At 41.7% G+C, this 25,032-nt stretch overlaps 1 protein-coding gene across 1 annotated transcript in view; it reads left to right on the plus strand.

Annotated features, from left to right (window-relative positions):
• chsy1 (chondroitin sulfate synthase 1) overlaps positions 1–12,872 on the plus strand; it is an 80,039-nt gene extending 67,167 nt beyond the window's left edge. The window contains exon 3 of the mRNA XM_038693414.1: positions 9,852–12,872. Within this exon, the coding sequence (XP_038549342.1) occupies positions 9,852–11,444 (1,593 nt within the window). The 3' untranslated portion in view covers positions 11,445–12,872. The remainder of the gene's footprint in view (positions 1–9,851) is intronic.
• Positions 12,873–25,032: the final 12,160 nt, after the last annotated feature.

Genomic DNA, 25,032 nt, shown 5'->3' on the forward strand with positions numbered 1-25,032 from the left:
AAGCTACATCAACACATTTGTAAAATATCTCGTTCAAACATAAACCAGAGTACCATACAGTCAAATAACACTTGCAGACACAAGATAATAAACGTTGAATCATCAAGACTAGGGATGACCCAACTGGAACATGCCCATGCACTAGAAGAAATCAGTAGTAAGTTCAGCTGCCATACTGGATAGACACCTTATTTTGAAAACTGGATGTTGTCACGTGTATTCTCGCGCTAAATTCATCAAGTCCGACCCAATTTGTTAAGAAATTGTTAAATAATGTTGTATGTGGTTCTCGTATCGTGTAAAATGAAGACTTCACAGCCTCTCTTCAGGTAGGACTCTCATACTGCAACACTTTAGTTGCTAACCTGCCTGTCAGCTCGCTATGGTCCGTTTCAGTTACCATAAAGGCTTAAATACGTGGGCACTCCAAATGTAGGTGCGGCTAGCTTTATCATCTTCTCAGAAACGACTGACAGAAACACTCAAAGCGGGTCCGACGGTTTATTGCCTTTTCTAAGAAGTCAGCCACAGATGGAGTGGATGTGCTAGGAGACAATTCAGCAGAACAGTGTCTGATTATTGCGTCTTTCTCGGACACTTTAAAATTCTTCCACACTGCTGACATGTCAATGTAATTGCTATTTTTCGGCCGATTAATTTCGGTGGCCAAACATTCAGTGCATGCCTATTTCCTGTTTCACCATGTGTTACTTTTCAAGGTGATTTTGCACGGAGCAATTCTGTTAGGCTGCCAGTCAGACCGGGTGGCAGAAGGTAACCAAAAAAGCAATATAAAGAATGAGTATGGGCAAATGGATGCAGTTCAAACGTTTGCGATTGCGTAATGTAAAGTAGTTGGGATTTGCATAAACCCGATACTTGTGGTTGTGTTGCAGCAAGCAGACAGAAACATGTCAGCGCTTGCCTAAAATCCATGTGGGCATTTCTCCATCAGAACAGCACAGCCTACATACTCACACTGCTGCTATGTTCTGGACAAGCAGGGTTATAAAGATAAACATCTGTCAGCGTGTTTGGGTTTTTTTTAAGTTGGTCAAGTTCCCACTGAGAAAACAGGAAAATAATGTTGGATGTTGGTGTGTATTCGAAGCATATGACAAATGAAAAGACTGCATCTTTCTATTTTCTTTGTAATCATATGCTGATTGACAATGATATGAATTGATACTACACTGTTTAAGTTGTCCTCATCGGTGTTTGGAGCAGTGATTTGTGACCTATGTGACATTAACAAATGCAAGGAAAGAATCAATGTGCTACTAACATTTCACTTTAATTTGCTGGCAGGGAAAGGATTAGGCTAAGTGTTCCTGATACTCCAGACACATTCACAGCTGTTGGTATAAAGAAGTATTTGTCAGTTTGGGATGACGTTTCTGCTATGAGGCCAGAATGAAGTGGTGCTGCTCTCCTGTCTATGTTTGGCAGCACTGACTCTGCTGTCCTGTTCTCATAGCCTTGTATTTCATATTTCACTGCAATGGGAATCTCACTAATAGTCCTTCAGTATAAAGATGTATTGTATATCAGCACCTTTTCCATTCTTAAAAATTTGCTTCATTCATTTCTTACACATTTTTATCTCTCTCTCTTTGCTTGATGTAATGTGTGGCAGGGGACATGGCATAAAGTTTAACCTTTATTAACTTCTGCAGGGATAGATGGATGGAATGGATAGAAATTTAGTCTTAGACTGCGTTCACACTGGAAAAGATCAAATTCCATGTGACTTTGACTGTTCACACTGTAATAAAGAAAATAATATTTCAGTCACATTTGAGCAAAGAAATCTGATTTGGGTCACTCTGGCGTAGACTTAGTCTCTGTGTGACCACAATATGTGGTTCAACATTCACTCTGCAATAGAGCTAGAGCAATGCTCCCTAATTTAAGAATAAAAATGACTACCCAAAAGATCAAGAATACAAAACCAACATACACTAATGGTCTATATGTCAAAAGATTATGAAGAATCTGTTGGTTTTTGGCACAGTCAGAGTTCTCTGATGTGATGAAACATGACCAGCCCAGAGTAGATGTCAGGTCAGCAGTTTCTGAGGACACAGGTTAGATGGCTAGTACTGATTAAGTCATCCAGTGTCATGATGTTGTTGACAGGATAACCACCTTCCATCACACACATCAATCCAAGACCTATTGTGGATTAGGTGCTTTTCCTTGAGAAATGGGTTTGGACAGACCCTCCTCTTTACAAACGGCCAATCACAGCAGTATAATGCTATCGCCATTGGATTTACCTGGGCCTCGGACCTCCGCTCTGCCTCACTTCCACTGCCTGCACATTACTCCCCTTGCTGCACCAGACAGTCACACATACAAGTCAAACACACACACACACGCATACACAGAGACTTTTGTAGCTATGACTGACCGCATGGATGCATTTACTCTGAGGTCAAAAAAAACTTTTAACAGGGGAAAAGAAGAAGAAACCTCAGAAGAGAGCAAAAGAGGAGGTATCCTTCTCCCCGGACAGACGGACATGCTGCAGAATAGATTCACAACAGAAAGTCATAGCTATCCACAGCTTGGCAGCTTTTAGGCACATAAACACAAACAGCTGATGGTTACAGAAATGCAGTCAATATCTTTGTGTCTGATAACTGTGTGACTGGAGCATCATTTAACACTAAAACTAAACTTTTTCACCAGAAATGTTCAGACTGGAGTAGGCAGTGTTGGAGAAATTAGCAAAAGACAGCTAGATTTTGAATGTATCCAGCTGTTAAAATCGCACCCCATCCCTTTAGGCCTCCCTCCAAAGCCAAAACACATGTTCATGTGCACAGGTAGACAGGCAGGTAGGCCAGCCAATAATTTTATTCGGTCCTAATGAAAGGATTGGCTGTGCTTATTATAAGGGCAGATGGGGCTGAGGCCTGATGGCTGTGCAGTTGGTGTGAGTTTGTTTGAAATGATTAGATTCTAATTCTCATAAAGGGACACACAGGCTTAAAAAAGGGACTCGAGACAGATTAAGAAAAAGAACGGTGAATAGTGAAAGCAGCTGAGGGTGAGAGATCCTGACTTTTAGTCCTTAATATGTATCAAGCTTTAACATCACTATTTACCATAACTCTAAAGCACATTTTCATTATCATTATCATCTTTCAAAACCCTGATGATGAAACCATGACATCATCTGGGGTTATTTTCTCATACTTGATTGTTAAAGTGCTACTTTAATGTTAAATTGCTAGCTTAGCAGAGCTAATATGGCGCTTGTGACTGCCATGTGATTTTGTCAGTGAAGATAAAGTTATGACATTTGGAGACATCTGAATGGTAGAAAACCTTACCCTGAGAAAGGTCTAGTCCCAACCTTTTGTTCCAATTCTGATGACATTTATTTTGAGTCACCAACCAAAGTTACATTGTTTTTGAATGCAATAGAAATTCCAGACTTAGTTTATTGTTTCATTGTTCCCACCTACAAAGGAAAGTTGTGTTCTGTCCTTAATAATACTCATCGAGTTGAGAAGTTTGAGGAGTTATTTCTCGTGTCTAGGGTTCCAGAAGTAAAATTAATTTTACTAAACAATTAACAATGTTGTTGGAGCACTTCAAAGCTTAGATTGACTTGGTTCTTTCTGGCTCTTCTATAAAAAGTCATAGGTCATAACATGAAGGCAAGGCAGGTTTATTTGTTCAGGACATTTCAGACACAAGGCAATTCAAAGTCATTAAAAGGAACATAGGGTAATATAGAAAAATACATTAAATTCAAAATTTTAAACATTGTCAAATAGAAAATAAAAACAGGTTAATTTACCCGGTTAACCTATTTGTTTGTATGATATTTATTTTCACTTATTCTCAATCATCACCGTGAATCCAGATCCAGTTTGCACTACAATCTTTGCAAAAGCAGTCAAACTGTGGAGAAAAATGTTCAGCTCTACTCGGCCCCGCCCGGACGCACCGCGATCCAGACAGTGGCGAACTAAACTTTGACACTTTATTAGGTACACCTGTTTAAATGCTTGTTAACACAAATAGCTAATCAGCTAATCACATGGCAGCAACTCAATGCATTTAGGCATGTAGACGTGGTCAAGACAACTTACTGAAGTTCAAACTGAGCATCAGAATGGGGATAATGCACCATGTCACAAAGCTTAAATCATCTCACACTGGTTTCTTGAGTCCACCGTCACCAGATCTCAATCCAATAGAGGACCATTTGGATGTGGTGGAGCAAGGAATCTGATTTTAGAAATATTTTACTCCGAAAACAGGACAGTAAAAGTTACAGTGCAATGTAAAATATTAGTGAAAATAAAATAATTAAATGGAAAAAATAACAGGTAATCAGACTTTTCACCTTCGATTGTTTTGCTTTTTTGATTTCTCATCTCTCACGCCAGTAGGGATGGGGATCGAAACGACTTCCAGTCTGTTTTCTGCCGCCACATTCCAGTGTTACATTCAGTTAACAGTCCCAGCTCATTATTGGTGCACGCAAAAAAACCTGCTCTGATTCTTCGTCTGTATTTGTTTATTATTTCGCTAAATCTTCTGTAACTACGGAGTAGACCATCTGCTTCATGTTTACACTGGCCCGCGCATGCCCAGTGTACTGAATGGCCAAGATGTGTGTTTTCAGTCGTTTTAATATAGACGGAGATCAACTCTAAAACGCTGGTGTGGACGGAGATCGTATTCGTTTGTAAACTAAAACGGAGTAGTGTGGGTGGGGCCTGAAAGTTCTGTTGTGTGGTCATTAACAGCAAGCTGACTGTAGAAACACAGTCAGGTGTGCATCACAACACCCACACCCATTGTAAGCAAGTTCACACAGCGATGTTGTGTTGATGCATGTCATTGTGGGCTGATCAATCCCAACTGCACCAAGGAAGCATTGTGAATTTTCTATAGCTCTGATTCGTTCTCCACAGTAACAGTGGCTCATGGGTATCGCAATGTTTAGAGCCATCTGCCATACCAGACGGATGAAGTAAACCCTGATATCTCTTAAAGGAAGATGAATTCAATAAACCAGATGGTTAAAACAGAAACCTATAGTATGGTTAATTTTTAAATGGAGACTCAAAAGAACATTGAGAAAGTCATTAAAAGAAAACTTTGAAAAGGGAATTGACAGTGGGGGGATTACTTAGGGAACCAGTACCCATCACAGATAATCTCTCCCGTGTGGAAATATGTGTTAAATAAAAAAACTTGTTTGGTCTCTGGTGTAGTTAGTTCCTCCAGCAGGATGTCCTGAGTGAGTCTTGAGTTTTGCCAGGCAGGAGAGGGAAAGAATCGGTTTCAGGGCATTTGCAGTCTCGTGGCATGTCGCAGTGTGTGTATTTAGGGCCTGAACCCCTGCCGTAATGGTATTAATTCACTAATGTAATCGCAGCACGGACCCTTCTCACGGACTCCGGCTGTGTTCACTGGTTTGGCATCTCCATTCACATCAGATAACTCTGTCCTCTGTCACTGACTGTGTTGGTTTGATAATACTGTTTATTTTTCTTTGCTTATGGTGTTTGTTTCCAAACTGGAAAAAATACGTAGGTCTGCGGTTTCTGATAGGGCTTTTTTAAAAAGTTGATTTCAAACGACACTCTATTCTTTCAAATTATATACTTTTATAATAATAATATAATACTTTTAAATTTAAACCCATACAGTGTGTTGCGGGTCCTCCCCATTTTATTTATTAGCTTAGTTTAATGATAGGTCAGGGAAAGGTATCAGTCAAGCTGACGATCTTTTGCGTATACATTTTGTATTCGGACAGGGCATTACAGTTCAAATATTAAAATCATTCAAATGTTCAAAATAAAAAGTGACACACACGGCTTCAGCTCCCGCAAATAACTTGTGATTTAACTCTGTCCTGCCTTTGAGAACCTTTCTGCAAACTCGGGCCAGGGATGTTGGGAGGTTTATGAACTGTGAAGAAATTGCACTGATGAGTCTTAAGTTGCAACGGTGACCACAAAAGTGGAAGAAATGTAATTGGGAAGGGTGCTAATGATGGTGAAGCCGCAGGAGAGAGACATAAACATCCTGACCAATTAGCTGTCAGCTGATTGGTGTTACCCTGCAGGATACAGTCTGAGCTCTCCTCCAGCACCACTATCACCTGCAAATACTGTGGCACTTCAACCTTTGCCCCCTGAAGACAACAGATACAGGCAGACAGCAGCAACCGGCTTATTTTGCTTATTTTGTTTACCAGAAATGCAAGCATGAACCCTTCAGCTAAACCCCCCAGCCCTTTATGTTAATCTGATGGCAATTTAAAATCCTATGTTTGAATAAGCACCCTGATCAGTTTATTCACCCAGTCATCATCTCCTTTTCATGAGCCAGGACAAAAGAAGTTTAAAAAACTCTCATACAACCACAGTAATAATCTGACCAACAGGTTTTCTATATTTTTATAGATATATTGTAGTTGTAATGAATATCAATAAAAGGCAGTATTGTATTGTTTTTAATGGCAAGTTATTACGATACCTTTTATTATTTTAGTTATTGGTATACCGTGCAACACTACTAGAGAGAAGACATTTCACTCTGTCGGAGTTGTTGGGACTACAAAATCACTCACAGTTGTACAGCAGCATTACAGAGATAACAGACCTGATTAGCGAATCCACCAACCTGTGTCTCTCTACAGAGCTAGGAGTCAGTTGGTTTTAACAGGACATATTTTGGGCTGTTTCAGCTTGACAGTGAGGATTTCATAGGAGTAACACTCATCTTGCCTGAAATAATAGAAAATAATTGGCATTTTTTGTTTTATGTGCATACATCCCCTATTATTGTGAATAGATGTCTATTGAGTGGCAGATAAAATTAGCTGAAAGTAAGTGGATCATGTTGGAGTTGGAGCTGATCAATGTTGAAGAGTGACTTTGTGAAATTACTGAAACACAGAGACAAGAGACGGCGTCGGAGGAGATTAATGAAGCAAAATTCAGACCAAATGTCAGACAAAATCTGAACAGTGCATTGCCCTAGAACTCTAGCAGGCTGAGGTGGAGAAAGTTCAGTAAAGAAAGGATGAAATTATGATACCAATCCATTAAAATGGGCCTGGATCATCCCTGATAGCATTCCTTAGAGTTGGCTCAGGACATGAATATCCAGCAAAGCACTTTACATAGAGAATGTGTGCAAACAGGAAGTAAATGAGGGTCCCAACTTCATTCATTTCAATTCATTAAGTGTTTGTGCGTGGTTGGATAACATAAAAAAAACATTAAGTGATGAAACTGATGGTAAATGGTCATTAATTAGGCTACAGTGGAAACATAAGTTTTCAAATCCCTCTAAGATACAGCCTGTGAGAGAACATAAAACATCTTCTACCTCACTATCTTTCCGTAAATGTCTGTTCACGTCTAAATGAAGTGGTGAGGAAAAGTAATGTAAAAGTCACCTACTGTATGTCTGAATGAGAGATTGCATATTCTTTGTCTGAAAGGGTCTCTACTTAAACATTGTCTGTTTGAAGGAATACTACACAATCTGCAATGGCTTGGCTTCAGTTGTAAAGGCGGGCCCTTTATTCAGCAGCTTGGCTTAAGACTTCCATTAATGACAAGGTTACATGTGTGTTTTAATCTGCAGGCTTCTCTCTCTTAGCAGAGGAACGCAGGCTAAAGCCATCACTTTCCATAGCTCTCAGGCCTGTCCTGTCTTTCTGCCCGTATGGCCTTTCCCTGGAGATCAGGCTTGTGGCTACATTCCATAGCCGTCCTCTCAAATTAGACTTTCTGGAGGCTGTGGCCTTTCTTTCCCTTCACACTTGTAGCCTCCTGCAATTTGAGGAACAGTATGTTTGTAAAGCTCTAGCAGATTATAACAATTAACACTCACTCACTTGTTGTGTGTCAGCAGTGGACTGTGCTGTACCACAAGTTTTGGGCAGTAACTGTAATAAAATCTAAAAGTTTGCCTGTAACTAGTAGCATAACAGATTATTATTTCCAAAACAGTAATATTATTACAATATTATTACTTATCCAAGTAACGCTGTGTTACTGCATTACTAGAACGCACCGACCTTATGTTGTTCAAGCCAAAAAGCTAGAGGATGACTGGAGAACGAGGGAGACGGGCATTCTTTCCACAGCTGTAAGATGTAATTGTGTGTCTTGTGACACACAATTGAACATTGTTGTCTGTTATAAACTTTGTGCGACCAGCAACAAGCTTTCAACCACGAAAAATCCTACATTTAATTTATCAGGGATGTGATTTTTCCAGATTAATCTGGAATTCCAGATTTTCCAACCTGAAAATCTGACCAACATGAATCCTGCAGATCTGTTTTAAAAAAAAAGGAGGGGGCTACAGGAGCTGCCCGAGTGAAATGGAGAGGATTTGAGGGCATCTACAGGCTGTAAAGACTTTTTTTTTCCTTTCCAAGTATCAACATGGATGTTTGTTTCCCTTCAGATGCCCAGTTCGACACTTGCACAGTGTGTAGCCCAGTCGCTCTCATGCATCAGTGTTACCTAAAGTGTTGGGCAGTAATAACATTACTTTTCACAGTAAAGAGTAGTTTAACGGATTACTATTTCCAAAGCAGTTATATTATTACAATTACTATTTCAAGTAACCCTGCGTTACTGCGCTACTGAACGCACCATTCCTGACGTGAATGACGTGCTGCAGGTCATGGCACCGAACCATATTTAACCATTGTTTAAGTCAGCTGTTAGTCAAAAAGCTAATTGAAGAAAGGAGAACGAGGGAGAGAGGTGTTCTTTCCACAGCTGTAAGTAGCTACTGCCAGTATTGTGTCACAGTCTAAGATGCAAAGAACATTGCCCATTTGTGCGACCAGCAAAAAGCTTTCAACCGGGAACAATTCTAGATTGAATTTATTGAAGCATTTGCTGAAGCAGTATAAATATTCTCTCATGTCGTTGTTTGACAGAGTGTTGCTACAGCTAGTTTTCGGACTTCAGCCAGCTGGACTCATCAGCTCCCAGCCGGCAAACCCCTTTCCCATAGCTGCACAGGGACTGTTTCTACACTGGGTTCACACTCAGAGATAATACCACTGAAAACCAGGGGAGGCCTGCTTTCTTTCCACACAAAAAAAGTGATCAGGAATCAATCAGGGAATCGATATAGCAAATTGATAATGGAATTGGTATTAATAAAATCTTTTCCATTTTACATCCCTACTGTTGGTCTAAATAGCATCAAATAGTTAAATTAAATAATATAATAAATGAAATAATAAATAATAATCATTAAATAATATAATGATTATTATTACTATAGTAGTTAATAATAGTTATTAATAGAGTTTAACTTCTAGCTAAACTTAAAGAAGAATAAATAAATTATACTGGAACTATACTGGAAATTAAAAACTCTCAACAGAACCTTTGGCTACAAGTCTTTTATAATAAAGTGGCTAACAGCCCTATGTCATCATTTATCCTCTCCTCTGTCCTCTGCTTCTGCTGACGCAGTAAAATTCTATTGATATAGTGCCAATTCAAAACAGAAGTCATCTCATTGCACTTTTCATACAAAGCAGGCCCATTACTCTTTGCAACATTATTTACAGAGCACAGAACTACGGGAGAGGAAAGAAGTCAGGTTAGAAATATGCATTAATGGGTAAGAATACAGACAGAGAGACAGGAGGTCAGTGCATCATGGGAAGTCAAACTGGAATCTGGTTCCCCAGGAGATCTTGATAGCTGAAGGCTCTGGCTCCCATTGTGATGTTTTCTATTTGCATGTGTAATAATGAACATCCAGTGTTACAAATGTACATGGCCCCGGTGGCACTAACACCGTTCCATCTCCTTTCTACACAGATGCAGCAACTCTTCTATGAGAACTATGAACCAAATAAGAAGGGCTACATACGAGATCTCCACAACAGCAAGATCCATCGAGCCATCACACTCCACCCTAACAAGAACCCTCCCTACCAGTATCGCCTACACAGCTACATGCTGAGCCGCAAGATTGCAGACCTGCGCCACCGAACCATTCAGCTCCATCGGGAGATCGTCCAGATGGGGCGCTACGGAGCTGCTGAGCCCAGCCGAGAGGACCTCCAGCTCGGCATGCCGCCCTCATTTATGCGCTTCCATCCACACCAGAGAGAGGAGGTCCTGGAGTGGGAGTTTCTGACAGGGAAGTACCTGTTCTCATCATCTGAAGGTCAGCCACCCCGCCGCGGGATGGATTCCTCCCAGAGGCAAGCCCTGGATGACATCATAATGCAGGTGATGGAGATGATCAATGCCAATGCCAAGACACGGGGGCGGGTCATTGATTTCAAAGAAATCCAGTATGGCTACCGGAGGGTTAATCCCTTATATGGGGCAGAATATGTGCTGGATCTGCTGCTGCTGTACAAGAAGCACAAAGGAAAGACCATGACCGTTCCTGTGAGGAGGCACGCCTACCTGCAGCAGACCTTCAGCCAGATCCAGTTCAGAGAGGAGGAGGAGATGGATGCCAGAGCTCTAGCAAGCCACATCAACAAGGAGTCAGACTCCCTCTCATTTCTGTCTAACTCCCTGAAGATGCTGGTGCCCTTCAAGCTGGCCGCCTCTGGACAGGACCAGAGAAAGCCAAAAGAGAAGAAGGTCAATATCCTGGTACCTCTATCAGGACGCTATGACATCTTTGTGCGCTTCATGGCCAACTTTGAACGAGTCTGTCTGATCCCCAACCAGAACGTCAAGCTGCTCATCCTGCTCTTCAGCACAGACAACAACACAGAGCGGGTCAAGCAGGTGGAGCTGATGAGGGAGTATCACATTAAGTATCCCCGGGCCGAGATGGAGATCAAGCCTGTCGCCGGCTCTTTCTCCAGGGCTCTGGCTTTGGAAGTGGGTTCTTTGCACTTCTCTAACGATTCACTGCTGTTCTACTGTGATGTGGATCTGCTCTTCACCAGCGACTTCCTCAAGCGATGTCGGAGCAACACCGCCTTGGGGGAGCAGACCTACTTCCCCATCATCTTCAGCCAGTATGACCCCAAGGTTGTGTACGCTGGGAAGGTCCCCAGCAACAACCACTACGTCTTCACCTCCAAGACCGGCCTGTGGAGGAACTATGGCTTTGGCATTGTCTGCGTCTACAAGGGAGACCTGGTCCGAGCTGGAGGCTTTGATACCTCCATACAGGGGTGGGGATTGGAGGATGTGGACCTTTTCAATAAATTTGTCCAATCAGGGATTAAGTTGTTCAGAAGCACTGACATGGGGATAGTGCACGTCCACCACCCTGTTATATGTGACCCCAACCTGGAGGCAAAGCAATATAAGATGTGCCTGGGCTCCAAAGCCTCGTCACACGGCTCCACCCAGCAGCTAGCCGAGCTCTGGCTGGAGAAGAACGACCACGGCTTCAGGAGGCAGGCAAGCAATAACGGCTCAGTTAGGACAGCGTGAGAAAAGCCGGGCTGCAGACGATCGGAATCTCAACCTAAACTGTCTGTGCTCACTTCCTCCTGTTAGTGGTGTTTTCACCACCTAATTTATTTTTTACTAAAATAAGACTTCACGTGGATATATTTTGAAAATATGTAATTTTAAAAGAAGATAATATCCAGTAATACCATGATGAACAACTCATAGACACAGTCTGGGTTCTAGTATGGAAGTACATGTTTTGATTTAGAATAGAGGCACCAGTATTCTTGTGTGAGCCTGACTACAGCAGGGGCCACAGTGGGGGCCTGAGGCTCCTCCAGCCGTAACATGATTGTCTGGACAGAGGGAGGCAGGGGTTATAAATGTGTACCTCAGTGAAGTGCACCATTTTGGTCCTTAACTGTTCCATTTGTCTTGTGTGCAGAAAACAGACTGGTGTCCATGTACCCTCAGACCAGCAGTGCTCCAAACATAACTCAACTCTTGATTGTGAATGTTTACAAAAAGACTGATTCTAAACATTTCATCAGTAAAGACTCGCATCACAGCAGTGTCAGTGATCACTGACTGGCCATTTCATTTGATTTCTTTTATTTACAGTGGTTTTCCGCTTTGTGACACGTTACTGTTTCTCCAGGATTGTTTTGTATTTTTCTTTATTATTCATTTCTGTGAACCCAACTGCTGGACTTTTTATCTGCAATTCATCTTTTGCTGTCTAATTTATTGAATTTGCAGGCTCCATTTTCTACTCTCTGATTGTTGAAATATGTATATTGGAAAGATTGTATAACCATGTCAGTTGTGGGATAGTGTGTTTTTTCCATGTTCCTTTTCGTAAACTCATTATCACCAAAGAGTTGTGCACAGTCTGCTTTTGGTATCATGTTGCCTGTGCGTGCGTACACTGCGAAACTGGCTATATAATGGAGAATAAACACAAACGTTCTATCTATCTATCTATCCATCCCAGGCCTTTCTGGTGGGTGACGGGGGAACCAGTCTGGCCTTTTTTCCACCGGGCTGAAAAGCAAGCAGCACTCTTGTTGGCCGGCTTGAGTACCTTTTGATAAGTGACTTTCTTTTCTGTTGAAATTTTTAAAAAGTTGTGGCTGGTCCTAGTCTACAGAGATGTGGCTTCGTTGAGCTGAGATGTGAAAGCCAGATTGACCTCGTCCTGTGTTTGAGGGCAGAACCTTTCCTTACGGCAGGCCTGAATCACTGCCCTGCTACTGCCTGTGTTGTCTGTGTGGAGGTAATGTATGTTGCAGCAGTCCATCGGGTTGATGCTCTTCTTTCAGCTTTACAACACGACATGATGTAAACAGGATGCTGTCATTTTTTTTTTTTTCTTTGACTTTTTTGTAATTTTTTTTCTTTCAACTCTGTCCAGCTGGGCAAGGTTTTCTATTTAAAAAGAAATAAAATGGGGGAAAAGGATTAAAACCTGCTGCTTTAATCTGTTGTGTAATCACCTGCCAGGATGATCGTCACAGAAACAACAAGTAAAATGCAGGTCACCTTAGGGCCTTTAGGGCCATTTCATTTTTTAACTGTGCATAAGTGTTCTGCAGTTGCCCGCTTTGTCATGATCCAGCCTTGGGGACATTTCTGTGCTGGCATTCATAACCAGACCAGATTTAACTACAAACACTCCCCAGTAATTGAGATTGTGCAGTTAATTAAAACAATAATAATATCAGATCAACAACAGTAAATCTCCTCACTGCATAAATCCTGACAGGAAGTAGGAAGCAGCTGAGCTGAAGCTCATTACTTGTTCTGTGATGTGTGTGATCCCTCTGTGGAAGCCCCTGCAGGGCCTCCAAATGCTGATGCTGGGATAAATCAACACTCGGCTTTTGTGTTTGCTGTGAAGACATACAGGGCGGGGTGGGGTGGCGAGGCTGCAGACTCTCCGCCCTGTGTTACAACTCATCCTGACATTAAAGGTGGTGCTTGACTGATCGTCCTCAGTTCTGTCTCTACACACTCATACTGGATATGACTGCACAAAATTGTGTTATTGTTATATGATTATTGTCATTTAATTGGGGTCGTGTTCATTTGGTCATTTATTTACATCACACACTGACGTACAGTAATAGCAGGGGTTAACGATGACAAACATGATCGTCTGTGTGTGGCGGTGCGTCTGCATGTGTGAGAGCGAGAGCATTTGCATTTTACAAAAATAAATGTCTTATGATTTGGAAATGAGGGGACAGGCAGAGAACACTGGTCCACATTTTAGGAAGCAGATGGCTGTAATGACATGTATTATTGAAGGCAATAAGTGCCACTTTTGTGTTGTTTTTCTAATTAGACAGTTTGTCAGAGAACAAAACCAACAATGTGATATAGAAGACATTTTGAGTGTGCCTGGTGCGTATCCCAATAATATTATCAGTACTAAGTACTGTATTAGCAGCATCTCCTTCCTTGTCACTGAGGTTCAAACGCTCTGTGTGAGTGAAAGAGGTTGAGCAAAGGCCTTAGTCACAAACGTGTATCAGCTTGTCTGTATAGTGTATAATAATAGGCTAAAGACGGGACTCTCCCAGAGCTCACCTCCTGGGAGGACAGTCAATTCTTTTATCTGAACTCAATCTTTTAAAGCTGATTTAAAGAAAAAGAGCAACCCAAAAAGACGAAGACAAAGAGTGTAAGTCTGAGAAAAGACTCAAGTCAGCATGACTGAAGAATCCCTAAAAACATCAGTGAATCCAAAATGGAGATATTGAACACTACAAATCCTTTAAACAAAATAAGACCACAAAAAAGCCATTTTAAATGAAATGATCAAATGCTCAGTAAACTCAAGCTAGCCATCCTAAAGGTTTTCAATCAATGTACAGAAATAACAAATGTGCGAAAACTGGTAACAAGCAAACATAGAAACAGGGCCTCGTGCAGAGATTGCTTTCTCCTATTTAATGTAGTAGCTCTGATATAAAGGTTACATGAAGATGTCCATCCATCATCAACTGCTTATCCTGAGGTTGACATTACTACTGTTCAGTAAGCAGGAATGATCACCTCATAATGAGGCACCTCAATAGCTTACGGTCTAAACAAGAATAATTATCAAGGTCATAGTGCCCTCTGGTGGCAGCACACATTATATAAATGCACTACAATTTACATCCATTAGAGATTTGAAACACCAAACAATTATTGAACCTATATCTTATTAAAAGCTTAAATGGATAAAATGTTTTGCCTTTTTGCATTTACTATTTGGCATTTGACAAGCATTGTAAATCTTATCTTTGCCAAATTTTATTTTTGCCATTTGCCTCTTCCTTTACAGCCAAATGGCTGTAAAGGAAGAGGCGTGGCAGGTCTGAAACAGCTGGGGCACAGAGGCAGGTAAGGGCTGGACGACATCAAAATCACAATTAATTATACATTTTAACTCGATTATGATTAATGACCAATTATTTTGTCTTATTTTTTGACCTCACCTCACTCTTCATTGACGAGGTTTGTTTTGTAAATATCCGACGATATAACGATTCAAGGTGGGATATTTTCTTCGAAGTGCTCCTCCAACAAATGCCGGCAGGCTCTGCCATCCCTACACACAAAGCAATCTCAGTCCTTGTTCTTAACTGTAACGATGATGTAGCTCTGAACGAGGTGCCACATGCCACATGCGTGTCTCCAGTGGTGTGGGGGCACTCTTGCTCACGTCTGGGGCGCGGGGCGTTTCCCTAGGCCTGGGATCCATTGTCTCCTCTCCTCGCTGGGGCCCTCTTTGGCAGGGGGGCCGCTGGCTCTGCCTGCACTTGGGGTCAGATTGCCCCTGGTTGGGCTGGGGGACTGTCGGCCTTGGTTCTCCCGCATTCTCGCTCCCTGGGTGTGGCTGTCCCCGGGACATGTGGTCCAGGTCCTTTGCTTCAGGGGGTCGCGGGGTGCCCTGGTTACTGGGGTTCTTCCCTGCCTGTTGCTGGGGTCGGTGCGGCGCTGTTGTGTGTGTGTGTAGACAGTTTAGGTTGTCACAGGAAGAACTATTCTTTATGCTTTTCATAAAGTTATTTCTTTAACTTAATTGTTATTATTCCAGCTGTCATGGCATTTGAAAAGAGTCAACATTCACCTGTAGTAAATGTAAATGCTCCTTTCTAGTCTTTTCAACCACTCAAAGCGCTTTTACACTACATCTGCATTCACCATTCACACACATTCATTCACTGAGCCTAAGTGCTCAAACAGAAACTAACATAACTATTGCAGGTGTACTGGCAACAGGAAGTGACCTTCAACGAAGCAGCCCCCGCAGCACATTTCACCCATATATACGATATTTCTGTGGCACATGTATCATGTCCGGATGTACAAAAAAGCCTTATGGAGCGATGTCCTAAACTCAACAGTTAGTCGGCCATTTTGAATTTTATGGTCATTTTGGGATTTTTTACACACTCCATAATTTAACAAACTCCTCCTAGGGAATTAGTCTGACCGACTTCAGATTTTCCCTGTCTATCCTAAAGCCATTGACGATTAAAAGTTGTACAAACGGCAAGGCATCCAACATCGATGATTTGCCATGAAAGAGGAAGTTGTTGTAACTTCAGTGTACATGCTCATGTCTGCACCAAACTTTCTGTGCTTGATAACAGTCACACCCAGAACACATCTACATGTTCAGTTATAGTCGTAGCACCAAGTGCTATTTAGCGCCACAAAGGCGACACAGGAAGTGATGATTAACACCTTTGTGCAGCGCCCAAAGCGCATGGCAAATTCACAGCCACATCAGCAGAGCTCCAGAATCTGCAATGTGACCGCCTCACACCTCGAAGCGTTACACGTGCGAGGGCCCACCTAACGCTGCTTGCAGCTCTAACTTCATGTAGTTATTCTCCAGCGCTGTGCTTTGGCTTGTGGTGTAAAATATGAAGTTGGATTAATTTCATGTAGTGACTCTCTCTGTTTTGGCTTTGTCGGTTGCGTTTGTGAGACAATCAGCTGATCACTAATTGGCAATAAAACGGTAGCTTCCAGTGTGAAAGCTCAGATCAGCCAGCTAAACTTTTACTGCCCTGGTAGAAAAAAATATGTTGTTGGATGCTAAACACTGCCATTTGTGTTTGTACCAGACAATGCGTTGGTATTTGATGCCTGGGAATGAGGACAGGCTGGATGAAAAAAACACACACTGACACCCTGTATAAACCCAGTTTATACAGTTTCATACCAAAGTGTTTAAACTTAGTTTGTCTATTTATATAATGTGTTTCTTATAACTTCCCTTTTCTTGTGTGTTAAAGGATCCTTATAAAACCTGAGCCCTATTTTCACATATTTTGGGGTCTAAATGACAAGTAGGTACAAAAAGGTTTGGGGCAACTGCGCCCATTAAAATGTCATCCATTTCTTTCTGCCAGTGACAGGCTCAGACCAGGTGTCTGATACCATCTTGGCAAGTATTCCTGCAAGTGACAACCTTAGGAAACTGAAGTCTCTCTCAAGGACAATTCTCAGTCTAAAGTCTTGCTTACAGCTCCTCTGCGTACACAACCAACTCCTCTCCCTCGTTTCCACCGGCGTTTCCCGCAACAACTCGCATATTAGATCATTATTTTGATCATGGCCATTAATTATTACTGTTTTCATTACCATAATTATTACATATCTGCCTGCCATCTTCTTCCTCTTTTTACTTAATTAATCTCCTACACTCAATCTTCTTAGTCCTACAACACAACTTTTTTGACCCTTCGCTAAGCCACGCCCCGAATACACAGCTGGCCAATCACAGCGCAGTATAGGACTCGCTCTAACTTAGGTCAGACACTTTCATGGCTGCGCTCCATTGAATCTAATGCAAAAAGAGTCGTTTTCTAGCTTTTTTTGCTGTATTTTTCTAAGATCTGGTCAAACGCTGTTCCTGGGCCCCTTGTAATAGTTACAGCAGCTACCCAGAGAGACTGAAAGGAGAAGTACGATTTATTCTGTTTCCAAAACCTAAAATAAATCCAGAAAAATGTCGGCTGTGGATTGTTCCTAATGTAATGTTAGTTAGCTAACGCTAGCTCTTCCTACTGAATGTAACGTAATAAAGCCCTACTGTTCTGCTTTTTAATGATGTTGTGTACAAACAGTGTGGATTTGTGCATTTTATATCAAATAAATTTGGACTACTCCAAAGTCTTTCTCTCTCCCTGGGAGAAAGAAAAGGAGGGGGTTTGAGATATCAACCCTCAACAGACAGTTGAAGCGACCAAAGGAGGAGGTGAAAGGTTCGCTTTCCCTAAGTGCTGTTTCTGGGTAGTTCGATCGTAAAACTGGCCACCTTTGGCAGCAGCGGAGATAAGGCTCGGTGCCTGACCTTAAAATGACAAAGAAACACTAACCAGAAATCAGCTTTCTCCTGAACAGCTTATCAGAACTCTTTTTAAGAGCGGGAAGGAGACCCTAAACTGCCCCCCACACACGTAGCCATGGCAACTAACCTCCCTCTTTCTTTAATTATCTCACATCTCTCTCACCGCCACGCGTGAGAAACTCCAGGACACCAGAGGAGGACAGACCTGAATTCCTTTGTGTAAACCAGGAGTACTGTCTTCTCAAAACTCAAAGTATTACCTTGTTTAACTAAATAATCTTTAAGTTACTTTACGTCTTAATGTCTCCCCACTCCATTTGAGTATTATGTTACCATGTTGTTGTTGTTATTTATTGTTGAAAAGAATCTAAATAACTTAATTTTGCAGTGTTTTAATTTTCAGTAAGGATCCCTCACATTTCTTCCGTTTATGTTATACTTTCTCACACAATTCCTTTAGAAAGGATATGATAAAGAAATGTCAATGCCTATAGTACTTGATTCATTTTCCAGCTCAAATTTAATGTTAAATAACTAAATTCCTCAGATCCTGAGCAAACGATTGTGTTGAAAGAATAATCAAAGCTATCGTCATGAAACTAGAGCTCCCCCAAGTGGACAAAATAAGTATTACATGCCATTGTCTGAAATGCCGTTTAATGTATAAATGTCACTCTGTATTTACCTGTTCATAATCTGATGCCATTTGTGTATCTTGCTTAAATTCTCTAAGAACGTGTAACAACCAATATATCCAGGAAGCTAGTTAAGTTCCTCTCATCTGATGTGATTCCTAGGAAATGCTAACCTTAAGGTTGAACTACTGACAATTGTTTTCCTTTTTATCACATGCTTAAAACTAAGAACGGTATAACCGTTTGACAATCAAGGTTTGATTGTGGGAAGATATTTGATTACAATACGCGCAAATAGATTTTTTTTTGATTAGACATATTAAAAGTTAAGACGGTCTCTCAGGAAACCGGAAACAAGCCTTCAGGGGAACAAAGGACTGCCCTCTGGGAACCACGCCCCAACAAACAAAAGCAGCGACACACGCTCGCTCGCTCTCTTCTCTTGTTCTGCTTGTTCTCTTGTCTTCTTCGCTCTGCTTGTGCACTCCGTCTCCCAGCAACGCCCTAAGAAGTTCGACCCGGTTTACCGCGAAGGCTCTTTGTTCGTTTCAAGCCACACACACGCGAAGCACCGCGACCTCGGCTTTTCCCTCGTTTCCAAGCAGCTTACTTGCTTTTTCTTTTCTTTTCTTTTGTTTGGTAAAAGTTATCAGACCGTTAAGTTTCACTAGTTTCATTCAAGAACGACCAAGTTCTTTTTAAGCTTTATTCGTCGAGCTAACTTACACTGCTCCCACTGAAGCCGGACCCAGCCACATGGGCCCGCCAGCAGTAACCCAAAGGACATCCAAACCAGAACAGCCTAACTGCCAGACCGAGGACGGTCAACACTGGAGTGTTTTTTTTTTCATTCAGACACGGAGAACGCCCGGAAAATTCCCTAGCAGAAAGCCAGGAAACGGGCAGCTAGCGTGGAGACTCGTGCAACAGGCCAAGGCAGGCCGCCGACCCACCGTGTTCAATAGTCTGTTGATCCATTATCTTTAGTCCTTAAAACTCCTAGACAAATTTAACCGAGTTAGTATCATATAACTGCTTTCATTAGTTCTCTTCCGCCCTATGAGTCAAATTCTCCCCACAATAGAACTCCACATTCTGTTTGTTTAGCCATTGTTTATTTCTTTGATGTATATTTAACCGCATTTATATTCACCTTTAGTTATTTAATAAATATCACCATAATCACAGGAATTGTGTGTGTGTTTTGTCTACCTCCAAGTACCTGTCACGAGGATTTACTACTTCGATATGAGACTGACTGATTGATTTAAGATAATTGAGCGATTTTAACTAACTGATCACTAGTAAATAATTGTATAATTATTAAAACGCTACCCAGAGGTCTGGAGACTCTGGGTGAATTAAATCTCCGGTGGTGCCCCATGAAACGAGAGCTGTATGAATTTTAATATTCTCGGAATAATAATATAATATTAAAAGCCTGAATACAACATTCAAATGTATAATGCAACTGCAAAACTGCCTGCTTCTTTCTGTGATCGCTTTTTCCAGCACAAGTGACAATATTTCTCCGGGGAGTGCAGTAATAGACAATGGCAGCGCCGACAGTTTGTCGGACATAGCAACAGTAACTAGGGGGGCGGGCCTTAGCGAAGGGTCAATTGTCCTGTTGTGTGTGTGTGTAACCACCATTACCCACATGTGGAACTGTGATCTTTGCCACCTCAACATCTGTCCAAGAGTAAGAGGCCTTTCTGCAGAGAGATGTTTGATCATTGACGAGTTCTGGTTAAATCCAGATTTTGATCAGGAGATGGTTGAGGAGTTGGTCGTGTCTTTCATCAGAGAAACTCTTAGGCAACAAAGACATGAAGAGAACACAACAGAGTGTGCAAATGACAGAGGTTTATGTGTTCTCCTGTGACATCAATCCCAGTTTTTTTTCAATGAACTGAAAAAAAAAATGAATGAAAAACTCCCATCAGTCAATCTGGAATTAAATGAGATAAGACTCTAAAATGCCATTGAATGAATTAACCTCTTACGAGTGATAAGGCTCTTCTCTCTCTTCTCTTTGAGGTTGTATTATGCTTCTTGGCTATTTCCCTTTCCTTGATTGTGTTATATGCCCAAAGTCCACCCAAAGGGAGTTCCCATCTCCCACATCCCCTGAACTGCCTGAAAACAACTTGACTGTCCAGCCTTTACTTCTGTAAGCTATCTGTGTCACTGTGTAACACGGATGACATTGTGCCGGAATCGCGTTATGTGGGAGCCCATGGAAGCAGAAAAATCATGCATCTGTGGGGGTCACTAATTCATTTAGCAACAACCTTTATTTTGAATCACAAGTGTTTTTCATTGTAATTAGTACTATTATTTAGGCTACATTAAAAAGATAAACAGACTTAAATGTAGTGCAGCATAGTTCATGTTTTCCTAATGAACTACGCTGCGCACTGGCGACCTGTCCAGGGTGTACCCCGTCTTGCGCCCGATGTTAGCTGGAATTGGCTCCAGCCCCCCCGCGACCCTGTACGCAGGATAAGCGGTTGACAATGGATGGATGGATGAACTACGCTGCGCATCGGATGACTGACAGGATGGCTGCACTTCTCCGCCATCAGCCACTATGCATGTAGCCACAAAAAACTGCATTATATTCTGTTATATTTTATATATGTTGAATTGTCACCTGCCACCTTAATTTTGTTTTATATAAAGAAAGACATTTCCACATTTGGCTGTACAAAGACATTTCAAATTGGTGCAGGAAATGTCTCCAGAATGCAGGAAATTAAGTGTTTAGGCTATATTAGAGACCCCCACGAAGCTCAAGTTTATAACTCGAACTCTGCTAGTGTGGCACTCCCTCAAAAACACTGGTGGAAAAACACACTGAGCTGCAGCACACACAGACAAGACAAGATGTCCACCCGCTGCCTCCCCTCACCCCACCCTCCCTACAGAGCGTTTGATTAGTATCAATCATACGTAACGAGCAAGGTTTTAACTGTGCACACCAGTGCACAGTTAAAACCTTGCTCGTCAGAATCCGCCTTACTGTGCTTCTGATTGGCTGGCTAGTAGGTACTGTGCATGTGCAACTCCCAACAATCTTATAGAAGTGGCTGCCTCACTTGGTAGCTAAAACAGTGTTCAATACAAAAGAGGTATGAGAAAGATATGATGTTTGTGAAAATTATACCATGTAAACCTGTTCTGGAACAACCCCTAAATAAAATTAGGTTAATATCCACAGGACCTCTGTACAAGGTTAAAAATTAGTTTAAATGTGGCTGTTGTGGACGTATTTTCAACGTCAGTTGCAGACTCATTTTAGACATGCCATTTATACTGCTTCTGGACAACATTTGGCCCGACAAAAAAACGGTCTCATACTGTATTCAATTTAAAACTTTTATCTGCAATTGCATTAACTCAGCAGAGTTAAGCTGTGTGTGTGCCTGCCTTTGTGACGTCCACTCTAGACCAGAGTAATGGAGCAGCCCCATCTGGCCCTAACACACTGGCCACTGTTTGACCTGTGAGGGGATGAATGTGCTCCTGAGACTGTGGCAAAAAAAATTACGACAAAAAGTGTAATTTAACTCCTCCACCTAGAACAGGCCCCAGTGCTTGCTCTTGGTGGGAACTGTTGGGTTTCTGTAAGTATCATCATAGAGTACGGTCTAGACCTGCTCTTTTATGAAAAGCACTGTGAGATAACTGTTGTTGTGATTTGGCGCTATATAAATAAAATTGAATTGAATTAAATGTTCCACGTCAGTGTTAAAGTCAAAACTGTAAAAACTAGTAGGAGTGCCAGGTGTCACTGCCAAAACTATTCTCATCACTTGCAGAAGATTATCCATTTCTGTTCTGTTTTTTGCCATGCTCTGAAAAAAGACATATGTAAAACACACACAATTATTTATCAAATTAAACGAAAAGCTCTGGAAGACTCTGAAGGCTCTGATGTTAGCTTTCATCAACAAATATTTTTTCTTAATAGTAGACATATTAAACAATATTCTGGCCACCAATCTTGTGCAATGTCATGTCTCAGTGTTTCGTCACACCCCTAATCTGACCCCCTAAATAGAAGGATGGCGAGGGGTGTCCGACTGATTTTTGTAGGCCACCTAGGCCAAAAATGCCAGGGCCAATTTTCTGTCCCAGTCCCAGTCATGTGATTAGTGAGTATGACCCAGTCCTGGTAGCCCCCGTGTGCTGGCTATACCCGCTCCAGCCATCATTTGAGACAGCCTGAGCTGGAGGGGGGCTTATTCTGACAGCATCTGTGTTTCTATGTATATATATCCAATACATAAACATATACAAACCTATATACCTTGCATTGTGGGACTTTTTTCACAGGCTTAGTAGTTCCTAACATCACATATTTTTGTTGTGTTATTGCTACTTTTGCTCCAGTGGAAACAGAGCGTGTTTTGAAAATGTGCAGATGAAACATTGCAGCAGATGCACATAAACTCTATGAATTTCCCTCTAGTCATTCGGAGCAGGCCATGCTTGGTTCTAGCCGAGCACGTGGCTCAAATGGCTTAAAAATAAGTTACACAACACTTGGTGCTGGAATGGATCAGCACACACTGGTTTCAATATGTTATTCAGTACTTACACTGTTTAACAAACCACATCCATGTGAACTACAAACCATAAACCATAAAAAACTCCATCTTGTCAAGTCAGTTTTGTCCTGAAAAGTTCCACAAGAAACTGGTTTTAAGAAATCCGTGTATATTAAAACAAGAAAGAAGGCAATGCGAGTACACTTTCCAGCACAGAAGTAACTCATTGTCCTAAACATATCATCATCATGATGAAAAGCAGCCCCTCGCACACGCGCACACACACACACACACACACACAAACCTTTTGAGCAAGCCAAATCTCCTTGAGACATTGAACTAGAAGCAACTGTGGTAAACAAACGAGGCATTGTCCTGCTCTGACGGGGTGTTGGTTTATTTCATAACCCAACCAAACAGCCTCCCCCACTCTGCCTCTGCACCTCTGATCTCCTTTTCTTGCAGATTTAAGTTGTTGTTGACTACAATCTTCAACAAAACGTTGAAAAAGTTTTTCAAAATGTTTGCTTGTAATGTAGACTGATGTATGAGGATTCACTAATATTTGTATCATTTATGATATGAGGCATTAGTGAAAAAAAAACTTACACTTAAAGTTGAGAAAATTAAAAAGAGGTCCACAATAGCATAGTTTGTTGTTGATTCTCAGATAGATGCAAAAATATTGGGCATAATTTCCATCCTCAGACAAACAAACAAATAGTTTACATTTTGTCACTTAGAGGCTGATTTCCTTAGATTTTGAATTTTGGGTGTAAGCACACCTGTATCCAGGTTCAGCACCACCTGTTAATGTTTTTGCCAGCTGCCATTCATAAACTGGGCCAGACAGGAAAGAAACTTTAACTTTGCTTTATTTGCCCAACTAGTCTGTTATCATGCAGAGCTCTGCATTTTGCTGCATTAACAGATATGAGCTGCAATCCAAGCAGTGGTAAAGGGGTTATATGGGCTGTTACGAGTTCTCAAGCGTCTTGCTTTCTGAATATGTATCGTATATACAGCAACATCACCGCAGCTAACAACATAGAGTCCACTAAGACCATAAAACGACACAAGGGGCTTTTTTCACACAGGTTTTGGTTTTGGTCATTGGTTCATAAGGGCAATCAGGTGACGCACCGCCAAGGCTGAAGACCCAAGGCAGGGGATTTTTCTCACACCTTCTACAACACTGTTAGTTAGCTGTAACTGTTTTTGACAGACAGTTCGTCTCTGAATATCGTTGTCCAATCAGTGTCAAGTCGTGTTCCGTGGAGTCCCGCCTCTTTTGGGGCGATTTCAGTCTGTTTGAAATTTGTCCAGATTTCCCTCATAGATCATGTAAAGGCAGATTTTTTCAAACTGCAGCATTGCAGCACCTGCACTGCAGCGCCATAGGCCCTTCCAGAACCTATGGGCTGACGTGTTTACGTCATGCGCCCAGCAGCAGAGCTACACTTCTGTAAATGTAAATGCTCCGTACTTGTATAGCGCCTTTCTAGTCTTTTCGACCACTCAAAGCGCTTTTACACTACATCTGCATTCACCAGTCACACACATTCATACACTGAGCCTAAGTGCTCAAACGAAAACTAACATTCACACTCACTCATACACTGGCGGAACAGCCGCCAGGGGCAAATTGGGGTTCAGTATCTTGCCCAAGGACACTTCGACACACAACCAGGGGGAGCCAGGGATCGAAACGCCGACCTTCCGATTAACAGCCAACCCGCTCTACCTCCTGAGCCACAGCCGCCCAGTCTGCCACCTGAAAACAACTAGGCAGTCACTACTATCTGTCACCAAATGTGGCAAACTCACAAAAATGAGGGTGAGTTTATCAAAGGCTGTGATGAAAATGGTGGATATCATTTGAACCGGAAAAGAAGCAATAGTTTGCAAATGTTATGTCTGACACTGCCCAGTTACTCATTTTATGAGAGGAGTTGATGATGACATGAACATAACTCCATTTTCTCAAAGGCCAGAAAAGAGCAGAGGGTCAAATAAATAAACACTGCTCTTGTTGATGAAATGAAACTGCCATGGAGTAAAATGAGCGGAATCGTTAC

Source organism: Micropterus salmoides, unplaced genomic scaffold (assembly GCF_014851395.1).
Source record: "Micropterus salmoides isolate LMB-PRFRI ecotype aquatic unplaced genomic scaffold, ASM1485139v1 Ms_hic_scaffold_3, whole genome shotgun sequence".
In the NCBI taxonomy this organism is placed as follows: domain Eukaryota; kingdom Metazoa; phylum Chordata; class Actinopteri; order Centrarchiformes; family Centrarchidae; genus Micropterus; species Micropterus salmoides.